General features: G+C 36.9%; 3 protein-coding genes across 8 annotated transcripts in view; all 3 read right to left on the reverse strand.

The window, feature by feature from the left end:
* The window catches only part of LOC105672068 (dendritic arbor reduction protein 1-like), a 48,446-nt gene extending 41,625 nt beyond the window's left edge, over positions 1-6,821 (reverse strand). The window contains exons 1-3 of one of the 5 annotated variants that reach the window (XM_067352486.1): positions 4,160-6,821; positions 3,280-3,526; positions 819-2,335 (exon numbers count right to left, since the gene is read on the reverse strand). In XM_067352486.1, the coding sequence (XP_067208587.1) occupies positions 819-1,241 (423 nt within the window). In that variant the 5' untranslated portion in view covers positions 1,242-2,335; positions 3,280-3,526; positions 4,160-6,821. Of the gene's footprint in view, positions 1-818; positions 3,061-3,279; positions 3,709-4,159 lie in introns of those variants that run through there. The other 4 variants (XM_012366773.2, XM_067352491.1, XM_067352479.1 and 1 more) reach the window with 4 other exon arrangements.
* Positions 6,822-6,962: 141 nt separating this feature from the next.
* Positions 6,963-8,658, reverse strand: asrij (OCIA domain-containing protein asrij). 2 transcript variants are annotated; one of them, XM_012366564.2, is made up of 4 exons: positions 8,428-8,658; positions 7,635-7,924; positions 7,426-7,565; positions 6,963-7,352 (listed from the first exon to the last, which is right to left on the reverse strand). In XM_012366564.2, exons 1-4 carry the CDS (start codon positions 8,479-8,481, stop codon positions 7,117-7,119), a joined length of 720 nt encoding a protein of 239 aa, XP_012221987.1. In that variant the 5' UTR covers positions 8,482-8,658; the 3' UTR covers positions 6,963-7,116. The 2 variants fall into 2 exon arrangements, with proteins under 2 accessions (XP_012221987.1, XP_012221988.1); XM_012366565.2 differs by having other exon boundaries at positions 8,422-8,658.
* A 1,371-nt stretch (positions 8,659-10,029) lies between these two features.
* Positions 10,030-17,087, reverse strand: LOC105671979 (terminal uridylyltransferase Tailor-like). The gene is made up of 5 exons (XM_012366566.2): positions 15,293-17,087; positions 12,220-12,834; positions 11,549-11,783; positions 11,244-11,446; positions 10,030-11,029 (listed from the first exon to the last, which is right to left on the reverse strand). Exons 2-5 carry the CDS (start codon positions 12,737-12,739, stop codon positions 10,569-10,571), a joined length of 1,419 nt encoding a protein of 472 aa, XP_012221989.1. The 5' UTR covers positions 12,740-12,834; positions 15,293-17,087; the 3' UTR covers positions 10,030-10,568.
* Positions 17,088-17,099: the final 12 nt, after the last annotated feature.

Consider the following 17,099-nt stretch of genomic DNA (forward strand, 5'->3'; position numbering starts at 1 on the left):
TCGACATTCTCGAAATCTGCTGTAAAAAGAGAGAAATTAAACGACTCCTTCGAAATCGGTACATTCACTTACTAAACGAGACTCGATACGTGTTACTGCTTAATTAAATCGACATTTGCGCTATCGATGCTGCATACAAAATTAAGCTTAATCGAGATTTGTCACCTGCCAGGAATACGAAAGTCGTAACAAAGCTATTATTACTACCGTTCTCGTTAGATTCATTCGATTTCTCGATCGAAAGTCATTGCCAATCTTTTTCTCCCCTTGCGCAACTCTAGAGTTTATTTTAGGCAATCTATAATATTCGATAGAGTTAGAGATAGAAATCCGCTTATAATTTTATATAATAGAAAACATTTGAAGAATTCAGATACGCAAACATACTAAACACGTTACCGATGTATTTTATCGGTATTTTTCAATCTTTCCTATATTACACGGCACAGAATTATACACAGAATTATAAACAAATAAATAAAATTATAAAGAAAATTATCTCAAATTCTTTTGCAAATTATAGATTGTCTAAATTCGTTTTTTTTTTTAATTCATGAGAAATATGAAAGATACTTGTTTGCATGAGATTTACTCATGTGTAGAAATAAGCTGCTTGTTGCTATTGTGTTATTCGCTTCATCTTAAGATCGGATGTTATAATCGCAACTTGAAATCTGTTTTACACGACGAATTCCATTGCATTGTCGTGTCAGAATTGAGACATTATCACGTCAACATGTTCGCTACTTGCTATGTTTACTCATACGAGACGAAGTAAACACGCCGCGGGATTCTGTGATTACAAAGCTGACTCTTACCTGCATTTGCAGCCATGAGTAATCGATGTACGCGGTGGTGGTGGCGGTGACGGCCCCGGTGATCCCGGTGCCGGACGTCGTCGTCGACGAGATGTGCTGCCAGCCGTCTTGCGCGCTGCATCCGAGCACCGTGGCGAGGGGTCCGTCGGGCTGGGTCCTGTCGGGCACTATCTGATCGGCGGCGTACTGCGCGCCGGTGTAGGTCGGCTGTAACGTCGGCGGCTGGACGCCGACGGCGGACGGCAGACCGGGTAGAGATGCCGGATGAGGGTGCTGCGCGACCCCCGTGGTAGCCGCGGCACCGGCGGGCAGACAGCAGACGCTCGCGTCCATACGTGGCGGAGAATCGTAGAAGCGCAGCTGCTCCGGATCCGGCTCCCGTGTCGTCGTCGTCCTGCCGAGGGTTAATCCTCGCGGCACCATCCAATCTGCAGGCCGCCGCCGCCGCACTCACGGCGTGATATCCACCGGCCGACGGCTAAAGTCGGTTCGCCGGATCCCTGCTTCCTTCCTCGACGAGAATCTAGATCTCTCGTCTTTTCAGGCGGATTGAGGCTGAAGACGCGGTGCTATCATCTTCTGCGGAGGTGCAACGAGGGATCGGTTCGGCTGCGGATCGTATTGCAAAATCCTCGCAGCTGTTATTTATTCCGTCGTGTTCGTCGCAGACGAAGAGTTTCTCGGTGCGACGTGAAAAAATCGATTCTATCCTTCGATTATGCTCTTCTTCTAGGATCTTGGAGATCTCTTTAGATAAATCGAGATGGAGGACAAAGCGTTACCACCTTCTGCGGCTAGATTTCATCTTGATCTCTGTGATACTCTTCTTTTAGTGACCACAGTCTTTATATCTCTCTGCCAAGATCCTGGGCCGTTTTTCTTTGGATTCAAACTGCAATCAAGCAAAAAGACAAGGTGCTATCATCCTCTGAATGAGAATTATATCGCGACGGTTTCACAATGTCACTCATCAATTCGCGATAGTCGACGATACCTGACATTCACGGAGATCATGTGCATCGGAATCGCGTTGACGTCCCACGCGACGTCAAGTCCAGCAAATCCCTTGCGCGAAGCTCTATCCCGCACCGGGCTACCGAATCCTCGTCGAATGCTGTCGCGGACATCGCGTTCTGTGAACAAGCTATCTTCTTGATCAATAGTCGAAGTTATTTTCCGTTGGTGAAACCAAGTAACACGATCGTCGCGACGCCGTTTCCGACGCGCCGCTGTGACAAACACTAACACGAGCGGAAAAAAGCGTTCGACACTTCCAACCTTGAGTTCAAATCACGGCTCACTGATGTTTCTCGAGTTCTTGCGATATGATTCTTGAACGGACACATCGGGTGCGTTCGAAACTAATTTGATCGGCTCTATCACTCCTCGTATTCACTGTGTGATGAATGCAGATGACTGATATTTGAACTCCTTTTTTAGGAAGTTGTTCTCTAGCGGATTAGCATCGTCGATTATCTACTGGGACGGTTCTTCATCCGGCAAATTTTTTTCTTCTCCTGCAAACAAACACTTCTTGATAGAACATTCCTCGTCGACCAATAACACTCGCGACGCGATCAAACGTGTGATCGTTTTCAGTGTAACTTTCGCGCGAAACGCGATAGAACATTCAACGGCGAAAGAAAGCGCTCTTCGCAGAAATCGGATAAGTTTAGCGTGTGCGGGCGCGCGCGCGAGCAATCGAATGCGCCGATCGTGGTCGGGCGGCCGCCGCGAGATCCGCGAAATGACGTTTCTCGACGGTGACAGCGCGTACTCCCGTTAATGCGTTGACGTGAGGGCGCGCGCGCGCGCTCGCTCGCTCGCGTGTTCGCCACTCGGAGGACCACGAGGACGAGGGCGGAGAGAAAAAAGGGTGGGAGAGAGACGGAGAGAAAGAGAGCAGAGGACTCACGGTGAGGCGAGGGTGGTGGTATCCGATGGGTGGTGGTGGAAACGACGGTGATACCGGAGGCGAGAACGACGGACGAAACTGGCGCGCGCAAGCTCTTTGACTGTGATCGCACGTCCACTGTCGGGTGTCGCGGGCGGACGCGCATGCGTGAATGCGTGTCGTCAAGGCAACGGTTCCAGAGTAACTGCCTTGGAGAACGCAGCCCTCCACGGCAAGCGTGTTGCTTCCTCTCTCTCTTCCCTCTCTTCCTTTTTACTCTCTCTTGCTCTCGCGAGCGCGCCCGCGCTCGCCTGCCCGGCTCACGCCCCGGGCGCGACCGATTCGAGCGGTCTAGGCGGCCATCGAGCGCACGCCCCCGTCCCGACATCGCGAGTGCCTCTCACTCCCTCACTCTCGATCTTTCTTTATCTTTCGCGCGCCGGTCGCTCTTCTCCTCGCTCTTTCTCTCTCTCTCTCTCTCCCATCGTCGCGCGACGAGTATTCATATACGTATATATACGTACACTTTCCCCCTTCTCCATGAGGTGTCCTCCCCTACTCACTTACCTTCGATCTCCTACGATTCCGTCGTCTCGATCGGGCGTATGTCCAGCGAATCATCGCGTCCTTCTTGCACCGCAAATATGCCGCCCGCGCGTCTCGACGGCGCGATTATCGACGTGAGCTATCGAGGGGACTCCTACCTCCGACTTTGGCACACTTCTCTCCCGATGTTTCTCCCCCGCCCTCGAGGCCACACGAGGTTTTCTTCCACCGCGTCGAAACTGTTCGACGAATCATCCCTCGTGCACCGCTAAAACCATCGGAAACCATTGCTTTTTTGCTACTTCTGATCGATGACAAGACGGCATGTCGTGACAAAATCGCGAATTAGAAAAACGAATGACTCGCGTAACGTCGTGTCACGTGTCTCTCTGACGTCACTTCGCCGTTGTCCGAGTCTACCCTCTTAAGTACCGTAAAACAGTCACTTATCTGAAATTGGCATAATGATTAATTTTATTATCGATGTAATATTATGCCAAAATAAAATGTATAACATGCCCGATCGCATAACTTTCTCCAACAGGATGAGAAAGCTGCAGAGTGAAAATTTCGCGCAAATTAACCGAAATTATGTATTTTTTCCGCCATAAAAAGAAGAGATTCAAAGCGATAAAAATATAAATCCAAATATATTCGTATTCACACGTGCATCAATACATTATGAAATCATTACTGTGGTTTATTAGATTCTTATATTTATTCCTCATATGATTATTCTCATACGCTTAAGATGCTGAAATAGCAATGCGTGTTATCTTTCTAAATTCACCGATGACTGCATTGCGGCAAGAACTGAATAACAAGTGACGGATCGATCGTTGAATTTTAAAAGTTCATTATGACAAATATATCTATTACAAAAAAAGCAGGTAAACGTTACCTCAATTTTGAGCCAAAGGTCGTGTTTAACCTTTAAAAAAGGAATTTTGCTTCTTAGCGCATTTGTCATCATAATTGCCGTCTACATGTGTAAATCTCGATCAAAAGATCTTCAAAAAAGCTCGCTATTGTGTAAAATATGAGAGCAAACTGTCTAAATCTCGATTTAATTCTTCGGTATAGCCCGAAGACTCCGCTTGATCCTCCTAAACCGGAAAGGTGGCAAACCTGGGAATAGGCATTAATTGGCCACGGGTAACAACTCAATTTATCTCAAAAACAGAATGCGACGCGCTTCTCGCGATATTCGGGCGCCTCACGATCGTACACAGAGAGAAGCGGACGCATGCATCTCCGCGCTACTCTCTCCCCATTCCCTCCTCCCGCCTTTCGGGCGCGCGAGACGAGGCAGAAAGGTTCCCTTTCTCTTTAGATTGTGAAACGATTTTCTATCGCGGCGCTTTAGCCGCGCGCAGCGCGGATTTATTATATATGCAATGGGTTACGCAAATTACGACAAAGTGCAAATATTTCACATGACCTGCACCTGCATGACTCCCCTTTCTACACGTGATCGTTTAACCAGGCACGTGAATCGTGACGCTCGGCGATGCATGCACACATATATACATATATATAAATATATATATGTATATATGCTGCGCCGCTCGAAATTCTGACGAGCTTCCTGGGACCAGAAGCCTCCCTCCCCCCCCCTCCCCTCCCCCGCAATTTCACCGGAATACACGTAATGCAGCGCGAATTACATTTCTTGTGCGCGCCCGGGTGATGTTTCCTGAGAAACAAATTACTGCGCGAGAAACGAGATAATGAGCATGAGCGACTATGTGTTTCGGAAATCCCTTTTTCTCGCCTCGCAGAAGGCACGATGTGTAATCATTAAAACCGCTACGTAACCACAAACGCTTGATATTGTATCAATTTTAGTTACAAATTTACCGCGCAAATTCACAACTGTATTATAATGACAAGAGACATATGATAAATATATTCAATAAACTTACTAATTTGTTTGCTATATTTTCTTTTCAATAAGAGAATGTTGAAGTAAAAAAAATCAGAAATAACCTGATTTCTATGCGGGCGTTGATACGCGGCATAAGCGATAAATAAGAAAAATAAAAACGCGTAGAGATGCGGAATTCATCTCAATGCAAATGGAAATCAAGGATAATTATAAAGTAAAGTATGCAAAGTGTGCGAAAGTTAGGTTACTGTAATTAAATAATTTACGCAACAAATGAATTAAAAAATGTATACCTAGAAGAAAGATTATAAGTTTGTATGACAAACCACAGTGAGATACGTCGTAGAATGCATTATTAAGGCCTTTGAAGGGTTGAAAGCGACTTGATCAATTGAAGAAGGATCTATGGAAAAGTGAATACGCGCGAAATCGCAAGAGTAGTCAGCCGGTCAGCGAGAATTTAACCGCAAGTCGCAGGGTGTACCACACGCGCACCGCTATTCCCCCCACTGTACCCTACGGAAGCGACGCGACTTATGAATGGGAGTAATACTTGTTCATTGGTCGCGTCCATCGCGTCCGATAACCAATGGCTGCCAACTCACACTCACGGTGAGTGAAGTGAAACGACCGTCTATATACTCTGTGCACATCGACATATCGCATTCATGATTCAACGCAATGAACAGCAGCGAGGAGATCGGGAAAACGAGATATCGAAGTAAATCAACCGGATCCTATTAATGCCGTGCTATGCTACTGAACCTTTTAAAAAAATTATTAATCGTGTGAAACCTCTCTAAATCACACTTCGAGACCTTTAAACGCACCTTCAGAACACAAAATGCGTTTGTGATTATTATTACTGCTATTATTTAAAATCCGAATATTTATATAATTCCTATTAATTAATGAATAGCTTTTGCAATTTTTTAATTGTAAAATGCTGCAACAAGATTTTCATGCTAATATGCATATATATAAAAATCGCGCTCATAACTTCATATATGATCTTATAAGTTGAATATATAACATTAAGATAACATAGATAACATTAAAATAAAATATTTCACCGGTGTTGGAGCTGTTAAGATCGCAACTTGAGGCAAGAGAGTAATTTCAATTCTTCGAGGCGGCGAATATGTCGCTCGACAATAAGGGGGCGGTAAAAATAATCGCGGTTCGCAAGCAACACGCGTACGCGAGAAAATGTAGCAATTCGCAGATGTAAATTGATCCGTGAGACGCGCGAATAGAAGGAGGAAGGGTTCAGGTCACAGGCGCGACGTTAGTCGTACCTGTCGCAAATACCGAACGACAATTATCGGCTAACTTATGGAAAGTATAGGGAACGAATGCGTTGCGGCGCGGGCTTTTATGACAGGGAAGTGTGCGAACGCATTCTCTTCTGAGGTACGTCAAGGTGACGACGCGCGGCCGGAGATGACACCATCAACTCAATGATGGAGACGAGAGAGAGCATATATGCGATATTACATGGCATTACATTACCGATACATATAGCGCCGCTTTGTGAATAGCCGCCTCTCGCGCGCGAGCTGCGTTTACGCGCATTTACGGATTGGCGTCATCTATCAATTAGCCGCCTCATAGCCGTTTGTGTCCCTCGTCGCTATCTCGCGTTGTATCTCGCGCTGCATGCGCGATTGTGATTCAATTACGTGTAGCGGTGCACAAGTTAGTCTTGTATTTCCATCTAAACTCGTGAATCATTCAATACATCACTTAGATAATAAGAATGCGAGTCTTGGAATCGTCGTGTGGTGTTTGATTATCCTGACACAATTAGTATGAATACGCTTTATATTGCTATTTTATTCACATATTTCATCAAATTTAAATATTTCCGAATCTCGTTCGTGTATTTCAAAATGCAATCTACGTATATATATTTATGTACATATGTAACACTGGCAGTACGCAATGATAAAAAAAAATTCAACCTGATTTCAATCCCACACATCGCCGTACTTATTTTTCTCCTCCATCGATGAAGCACTTGTTGTAGGAGCACGTCTTGTTGTCTCGTTCGCTGCCGGAGGTCTTTCTGCCGGAGGAGTGTACCATTGCTTATTTTTCTTATAGTATTCTTCTCTATTTTTATGCCTTAATTCATCGTAACTAATGTTTTTTTGCATATTTAGCGGTTCACTTAGATCCGTATCCTCGGAGGGGCGAAAATCACCTTCAAATATACAATTTATAGTTACTCTGTTACATTAAATATAAGATTTAACAATAATTTTCACAGAACTTACTATTATCGTTAAGACTAGAATATGTGTCATATGAATTCATTGGCGGATAATCATCAAAGACTATGTTTGTTGAAGGGTCCTCGGAACTGTGAACTTTAGATTGCACATCCATCGGTTGAAACCTATACCTATGCTGCTCACTAAAGACAAAGACGAATGACTCACAATGTAAACAAACGCAGACAACACTTGTCTAGAAATAATAATACCTCATAGGCCTGTTATCTTTGTAATAGCCCGCTTGTATCAATTTTTCTCTGAGATTACTGTTCGGCATGGAAGCAACTTTTGCAAGACATAACTGAGACATTAATATTCTGCTGGATATCATGCCCAATGTACCACCAATCAGCGCAGCATATTTTGCTTGTGCGCGAAATGGAGTCACTCTGAAAATTCCATATCCAATAGCTGCGGTGACAAGTGTGGGCATAATGACACTTGAGTTTTTCATACATGTCATAAAGACATTTGCCTCCTCAGGTGTCAACTGCAATTTCTACAATTTATGCAATACAATAAATATATTCTATGAGGAAATACATATATATTACATATATTTTACACAGCTTTAAGGACAAATACTTTAATAAATATATGAGATTTTCTGCGATTTAAATTTAAAAAGCCAAATAAATAACAAAACTATACTTTTCAATTGATTTCAAGTGGAATTTAATATAGAAATAAATAAAGCACAAAACTGTAGCTGAAATAAATAATAAATTCTCTCGACATTTTGCTAAATAAATTTAAACAAAAATAAATTTTAAATTGGCCACAGTATCTGTCATTAAAGAGATATTCATTGATTTTGGTATAACTTATGTGTTAAACAATTCATAAATAATTAATTTTTTTCTTAATTTTTGTTGATACATAGACACTAGATCTATTCTTTATAGCTGAACTAGTGCAGCTAGTTCAGCTATAAAAAACAGACCTACTGTCATATTTTACTTAACAATATTTACATATAAGCATTTGATCCCTAACCTATACCTCTGTATATCTTCTATAATCTGGCTGCTGCGCTTCCGTCATAGTAGTCGTCATGATTTGTGAATATTGCGACAGTGTTTCACTTGCATTAAACGTAAAAAATCTACGCTTTGCAGTTAATCGCCAATATTGCAAACAATACAACTGAATTTAATTTAAACAATTTAAATGCACAGATCGTACTAATAACACCGGACACAATGATGATAATCTTTACTTGCGCCCTCTCGTCTAAAATAAAGAAAGGTAAATGAACAATTTAACTTCGATCAATTAAGTAGATTCTTTTCTAAACTATCGTTGATAAAAAAGAATACTACTAATTCAATAGTACTTACTTTGGCCGGTATTCATAGTCCGTTCTTATATTCAAGATTATCTTAAGTAGAGACCATTGAAATATATACCATACTGGAACGAGCACGCCTTTGTTCTCGACCGGTCAGATGGAGATAGCTGTTCGGACCCGGATCTCTCTATCTAACCAACAGTTTTGGTCACGTGTTCACAGCTACTATTAGTCGAGAGTAGACGAGATAGAAAGAGAAATCCGGTACCGAGTCATTGCCTTGTCTGACCGTTTTGTCGAATGGAGGGGGTAGCCTGTGCTCGTTCCAGTATGGTATATAGTTCAATGGTAGAGACTTATATTCGCTCTCTTCGTCAGACACAATCTGTGTGTGACGAAGAGAGCAAGTAACCTATGCCAGTCAAAAACGCTATTGGTATCCAAGATCTGTGGCGACACTGTGTGGCAACGGTGCCGGGAATAACTAATCCATACAATAGTGTGCGTGTCAAAGGTGCGTGTTGTTTAATGCATGATATCGGCTTGAATCTTTGACAATAAATTAAATATATAAAAATGGTGTTATATTGTTTTGTGGAAGGCTGCGAATCGAGGAAATATAAAAAGGGGACATAAATGACTCTAGTCTGCAGTTTTACGGGTCTAATCCTTGCATGCTTCTTACGTACTTTGAATTTCCCGCAATTTGCCACAGGTGGACCAAAATCTCGAAAGATGTTGGATATATATTCTTATACACGGGTTAGATATGAAATATTTTCATAGTCACAGGTCTTTACATAGTCATCATAAAAAATTTATTAATATTAGCAATATCTACAACACGCCAAAGATTAATAGAGTAACAAATCGATTTTTCCTTACAGATAATACATATATAACGAGATAATTAGTTAAATTTTATTTCTTATAGGAAATTCACACTGTAGCCGATGTTCTGCATATAAAAAATCGATATCCAATAAGATGTATTTTTTGAGGATTTTTTTCGTGTTATATTAGACTAGGAATGTTTTCTCTATTATGCACAGCATCCAACATTTGTACTTTTTTTCAATTTCTAACGTTATTTCTAACATTATATAAATAGATCGTTATATAAATTAAAGCTTTATATAAAAGTGTTAAAATCTTCTATAAATAAATTTAATCATGATATTTAAATATAAGATTTTCTTTTATGAAATAGTCTTTTTACATTAAAAAGCAACAAGTATAACTTTTACTATATAATAATAATACAAGTTGTAATAATAATAGTATAATAATTGTATAATAAGCTAAAATAGGTTTAAAAAATCATAAAACAATGGTATCATTTTTTTCATCTTTCAATTTACTTCATCTATATTATACAATATATTCAAATTTTTTGTAAAATACAGATGAATTGACATTATAGTATGTAAATTATGTAAAAACTAATTATTAATAAAACGAAACTAATAATACATCTAATCAGCCAAGTAGTTCAGTCAGTTCAAATATAAAAGTGTTTATCTAAAATTATCCCTTCCATCTTTTATTTAAACTCGTTACACTCCCCCTTATTCCATACCCCTCTTCTTATCTTTTCCTCTCTCCTACTCCCGCTCCTCCTTCCTCCTTGTCTTTGCCTTTTTCTCTTTATCCATATCTGCATTGGCTGATAGTCTGAGTCTATTTTGTCTCCTATTAGTAACCTTCTTATCCTTTCTCTCACATCCTTATCTTCTATTACATAGTCTATCATAGTATTTCCTTTTCCCCCTCTGAACGTGTATACCCCCTTTCTCATCACCCTCTGTGCTTTCGTTCAATATTTCCCACCCTCTTTCCTCCAGACGACTGTCTAAGTTTGCCTAAGGGACGAGCTGATGTGATCCCGGATCGAATAGACTGTGGGAGAGTGGATCTTCATATGTCGGATTCCTTTTAGCACTTTTGCACTACAATTGCAATAAGTCTGAAACTTTTCTAGCTCACAATTAGATATCGCCTTTGTAAGATTATGTGACAAATCGAATGGATCTTGCACACATAACGACGATATGGGAAAAGCTTGAGGCCTCTCTTCTGTGTTCTGCATATATATAATATACGGAAGCATATCTTGCGTTAAACTGATAGATTCCAATATATTTGATAGATCGGTAAATGTATTTTTTTCTATTGGTTCACCCACCAATGGACAGACCACGTAATTTTCAAAGTTAAAATTTGCATAGAACCTAAAAAATCCTAATAAAAGTTTTTGAAAAGTGTAATTTATTTTCCTAATAGGAAAATTATAGGTTATACCAACTTCCCAACCTGAATAAAAAAATTAAGTACTGAGTATATGTAAACTGAAAAGTACATAAGCATATAAACATAAAATATATAAGTTGAGTATATTAATTAGCAAATAATTATTGTCTTTCACTCTAACTTATTTATTAAGTTAACACTTTAACTCGTTTAAATTAAATTTATAAAAAAATGTTTAATGTTTTATAAAGATATTTAAAAAAATATTCCTACTTACCATTAATTCGCCGTGATTCATTTCTTAATTTAATTAGTTTTGTGATGCTGGGAAACACTTTTAGAGTTTGCAGATAAAAAATAGCACACCACGTTAAGGCGTAGCTTGTTATAAGATGCGATCCTGATAAGCCGCAGTACTGCAACCATCGTTTAAGAAATAAAATCATTTTTCGGCACAATGGAAAAGCACGATTAAAGCACCTTGAAAAAAAGTTTTATTTTTGTTTGTATCGCAGAAAATACAGTATAATACTAAAAATACTTTTATTTTAGACTTATGTCAAAAAAGAAAAAGATACTTACTGAATTATTTTTGTATTTTCCACTGCTAGCTTATTTGCAATTGAAATGTCACAAATATGTCCAGTAACATACTTTACTTTTACAATTGGTGTTCTACTATGTAATATTATTTTGCGCACTTTCCACGTTTCTTTCTTAAGGGATAGAAAATATGCAATCTCTTTAATCAGAAGCTGACAATCATGACGTTCTAAATTTCTTCTTTCATGCTCATTTTCTGAATCTGAATCTGAATCTGAATCACAAGAATAAAGTAAAAATTAGAATAAATAGGTACAATGCATATACTTATATAATTCATAATAATAAAAAGTAATATATAATAAATAAAAATTTGCAGGAACCAAATTTTCAAATTGTTACATTGCTAATTTATTGCATATTTGAAAATAAAAAAAAAATTTTATTTTATTTCTGATATAATTGCAAGTTCCAAAAGTTATAAATCAATATCAAAATGTTTGTCACACTCTTTGTATTGTAAACAAACTCCATATATACTATTTCAATATAAATAGCAACAATGATAGTTATATTAAAATGTTAATGCTTCTGTTTTGATAAACTCAGATACACAGGAAAATATTTTAAGTATTAACAAATTAAAGAAATAATTCTAACTATACATATATCTATAACAAAAGCTATTTTATAAATTAAAATTAACTTACCGTAATCAATGGAAATATCAAAATCGCTATCGAGGAAACCTAAATCTGAAATCCTGGATCCAAAAAGATAAGCCTTCATGGTAGTGTTAAGTCGTAGAAATGGTAAATCCTTTGTCAAGTTGCGCAATAGATCAATAATTGTCCAATCCTTAAGTGCATCATTAGAATTCTCGAGCAAAGCCTCAGCCTTGTCGTTAGACGTAATTAAGAATTCTATCACTTTTACTGGTAAATAATCTACATCAAAATTCAATGTTATATCTAACTTGTGATGGAACGCCTCACGAAGACAAAAGCACTCTCCCGACAAACGCCCGTCCGAACAATAGCTGCAATAGCGAAATGTATATCCTATCTTATGATCAGTTTTTACTGATCGTGTCACATCAAAAAAAGGAGGTAAGTGTTGACTATCCTGACTATATATAAATATAGTATTTACAGGATTCGTAGAATTCCATATATGTTGCGCATCATCCTTAGGATGACGCGCTTTCTTACGTTTCGAAGAATACAACATTATCTATAGGATAATATGGCATACTATCTACATTATAACATGTTACACGTTCACTGCCATTGAATATTTATGTTAATCGTCCAAAAAATAAATATCTGTAATTAATTAAAAAAACAATACTGTAAATTATGTAATAAACAAGCCACATAATTCATTATTGATTTATTTACTTAAACTAGACTACATCTCTATTAATCTAACACTATTTACGATTAAAAATCAAATTCGGATATATCAACAAAATTAAGTGCTAATTTATTGTTGATTTATTGTTTTAATTCTTTATTGCTCTATTCGCAGAAAATTAATATTGAAGGAAAGAGGAAAGGAAGGAAGAAGACGGAGAAAGAGAGAAAGAGAAAAAAAAAAAGAAAAAAAGTTTAAATAAAAAAATACAAACAATATAACAATGTTAGAAGCAAAATTTAAAATTTATAGCAATAAACTATACTAAATTAATTAACCCTTTCGGTACGATAAACGTTAGCCATGAAGCGCGTTGCGATAATCGACACTTCGAGCTGCGAAAGTGCTTCCAAACTGCACGAAAACTGCTGACGTTTAACAAATAATTTTGCAATATATTATGTTATGTTGTTAATATTAACTTGTTCAAAAGTCTCTATTTATTAGCCAAAAATAAAAGAGAAGTATTAAAATAAATTTTTGTAATATATCGCAATTTATTAATTTAAATAAATACACAAATTAAAAAAAGTTAATTTAATAGTAAAGTTTAGTATATTTCGAAACAAGAAACAATATATAAACCAACATTGCATTATAGTCAACGCTCGTACCGAAAGGGTTAATTGCTTTAGCAATTTTTATGTAAAAATGCTTATCTATTTCTTTTTAATATTTAAATCCTAAAATTCTTGCTCAATGTTGCTTACAGTTGAAACATGGGCATGTGGCATTGCTAACACATGAATAGGCAGAATAGACATGAATAGGCAGGTCAGTATCCTTTACAATAGAAAAATGACCTGAGCGTATAATAGGGATGAATCAGAAGAAAAAGTTCAGGGCATTTTCTTTTCGTTCAAATTGTTCGTCCAACGATTTAACGGACTGATCATAGATATAATATAAATATCAAATTCAAATATGCGTTATAATATTTATAAGATTGCATAAATCATTATTAACAAAATTTTTAACATTTTTAACAAAAATACTTTTTTTTTTAGATGCATTGTATTCAAACATGTTAAACACAAATGCGGCACATAGTTATCATTTTGATCACACAATATTATCAATTTGATTACAGTTATCACAGTTAAAGCAAATTTTGATTTAAGGGGGGAGCCTCGTATGAATCGCTAAAACAAAGGTGATTTTTAAGAATTTTTTTTTAAGAAACAATGCAACGGATCTTTTTAAAACTTTTTAGTGTTTTATAACATATATTAAAAAGTAAAAAAAAATTTTTTTTGTTTAAAAATAATTGATTATAGAGCCACTATAAACAAATGTTGACGCAGCCTCGTCACTGGAGTTGTGAATTGGCGGGAGTTGTAGCGTCTTTTGCACTCGTTTAAAACCAAAAAAAAAAAAGTTTTTCTTTTCTATGAAATTATCTAGTCGATGAACCTAAAAAATAAGTAAAAAGTTGAAAATTGAAAAAATGGCAACACTTCAAAAAAAAATTGCGATTTTGACCCACAAAATGTCACCTTATTTATGCAATAAAAATTGTTTAAATTAATTATTTTACTAATTTTATAGATTCATCGACAATTTATATTATTAAACTACATGTATACACAGGGACAACTCGATTGATCGAATAGTTTTTGAGTAATCTTTCCCGCCAATTGCCAAAAACTGGTTTCGAGAAAAACGCGTTTAAAGTTTTTGGTATTGAAAAGTAAAAAAGAAAAGTGTAACAACAAGTTTAAAACTGAGGCTCCGATTTCTTGCTTCTTCGAATTTCACACTTTGCTTGCACTCTCCAAATTGCACTCTCAAATAAGTACTTCCGAAAACGCGCCAAAAACAGTTACAAATTCTATAATCTTATATCTTATGGTACCGTTGACCAAGCGCCCCGCCGCGCGCTTGTATATCTGCGCGCAAGAAATAGGCTGTGGACTCCTTAAAACTTCAAATTTTGTTTTGTAACTTTGGGAATATATTTTCTACATGGATTGCTATTGATTAAAGCAAAAAAAAATTTTTCAATTTTTTTAACCGGTTACACGAGGCTCCCCCCTTAAAGAATCAAATAAAACGGTAAGTTCGACGTATGGTGTATGCAATCCACGTGGTAGGGAACGATTAAACCAACATTCTCACTTTCAATATTAAGTTCCTGTGTATGCATTAGAACAATAAATTTGAAATTGAGATAATAAATTAAAAATAAATTAGTATTTAACTTTGCCATATATCCAAGTTTAATGTTTAACAATGAAAATGTCGGATTGATGGAGATCATTTAGATCCAATTGCTTTTCATATTAATTATTCGCATGCTACTATTATATTGCTCCTTCGTAATTTTAAATTCGGGAAAAAGAATTAAAAATTATGCACATTATGTACCTTAAAATTGGAATAATTTGCTGAACTCTGTATTGAACTCAACACGTGGAACAACTATGCGCTCCAATGTTACGCTCTAGACGCTGTGACTGCGTGGGTGAAGGACAGGAATGAAAATGAGAATGCATTCAAAAATGTATTTCCGTTAGACCATTTTACACTGCGACTGCGAGTTGGGTATAGGAGATCAACCAATCACAGTAAAGTAGCTCGCCGGATAGGTTTAATATGCAACTGCTTATTGGTCGGTTTTTAACTCTCAATCCCTAAAGCAAGGAGAGATTGTTTTAGGCCGGTATTCATAGTCCGTTCTTATATTTAAGATTGTCTTAAATATTGTCTTAAAATGCTACGAACCAATCAAAAAGCCATATTAGTATCTTAAGACGACGATGACGACGACTTAAGACAATCTTAAATATAAGAAATGACTATGAATACTGTCCTTATATAAAACAATTTTTCTTATTGGATATTGGACGTTGTACGTCGGAAATCGGGCCCAGTGTGAATCCAGCATTATACAGTCTTTTACCTTTGACTATGAAAACATGGACTGTTAAAGCCAACTTGACTTGGTATCCAAGATCTGTAACGACACCGTGTGGCAACGAGGCCGGGAACTAATCCATACAATAGTGTGCGTGTTGTTCAATGCATGATATCGGCTTGAATCTTTGACAATAAATTAAATATATAAAAATGATGTTATATTATTTTGTGGAAGGCTGCGAATCGAGGAAATATAAAAAGGGGACATAAATGACTCCAGTCTGCAGTTTTACGGATCTAATCCTTGCATCCTTCTTACGTACTTTGAATTTCCCACAATTTGCCACACAGAGCGAGGCCAAAATCTCGAAAGATGTTGGATACATATCCTTATACACGGGTTAGATAAGAAAAGTGGGAGTAACTAGCAGTCCATATTTTCATAGTCAAAGAGTAATTATTTGTATATGAATATATATATTTAAATATATATATATATATATATATATATATATATATATATATATATATATATTCAAGTAATAGTTGAATAATGTTTATTTAAATCCCTTGGATTCTTTTTTATTTTTTCATATTTTATATTTCTATATTTTTTATTTTATACATATCTCTGTAATATATATTATTTATGATATAAAAATTAAGACAAGACTGAGCGAATCTCTTTTACAATTAGAGAAAAAGTAATTTTAGAAAATTTAGAAAAATTACTTTTTCTCTAAAGTAAAATATTTTTTTTCCAATTTGATATTTTTTTCTCAGTAATCCTTTTTAACACATTGCTATCGGCGCACATGTGACATCTTTGGTCACTTGACGTGTTAAAGTAGCGGCTGAGACATCAAATAACATTTTGAATAATGCACCGGTTATTTGTATCCGAATGACGCGATTTATATTTGCATATTCACTCTAATTGAATTATCACACCATTTAACGAGGCGATATATAAAGATAAAATCATATGAGAGAAGATTTAATATAACTAAAAATTATTTAACTAACAATATGCATCCTATCTTTGTACTTTATCCCAGTTTGGAAAAATAAAGTGCATCTACTATAATTAATATCAAGTCTACAGCATCAAGAATTTAACTTGTTAAAAATTGTTGCAAGAAACGTAGTACACATTTCGTGACAATGCATAAAATACGTCGAAGATTCTTCGAGAACCTTGAACGAGTTATCTGTGTGGTATTTTCATTAACAAGCCTGTTACGATTCTACGAATCCTGAAGCTCCATCATGTTGTATGCACAATCGCACATGTGCCTTTTTTTTTTTTTATATA

The sequence above is a fragment of the Linepithema humile genome, chromosome 1 (assembly GCF_040581485.1).
Source record: "Linepithema humile isolate Giens D197 chromosome 1, Lhum_UNIL_v1.0, whole genome shotgun sequence".
NCBI classification, from domain to species: Eukaryota; Metazoa; Arthropoda; class Insecta; order Hymenoptera; family Formicidae; genus Linepithema; species Linepithema humile.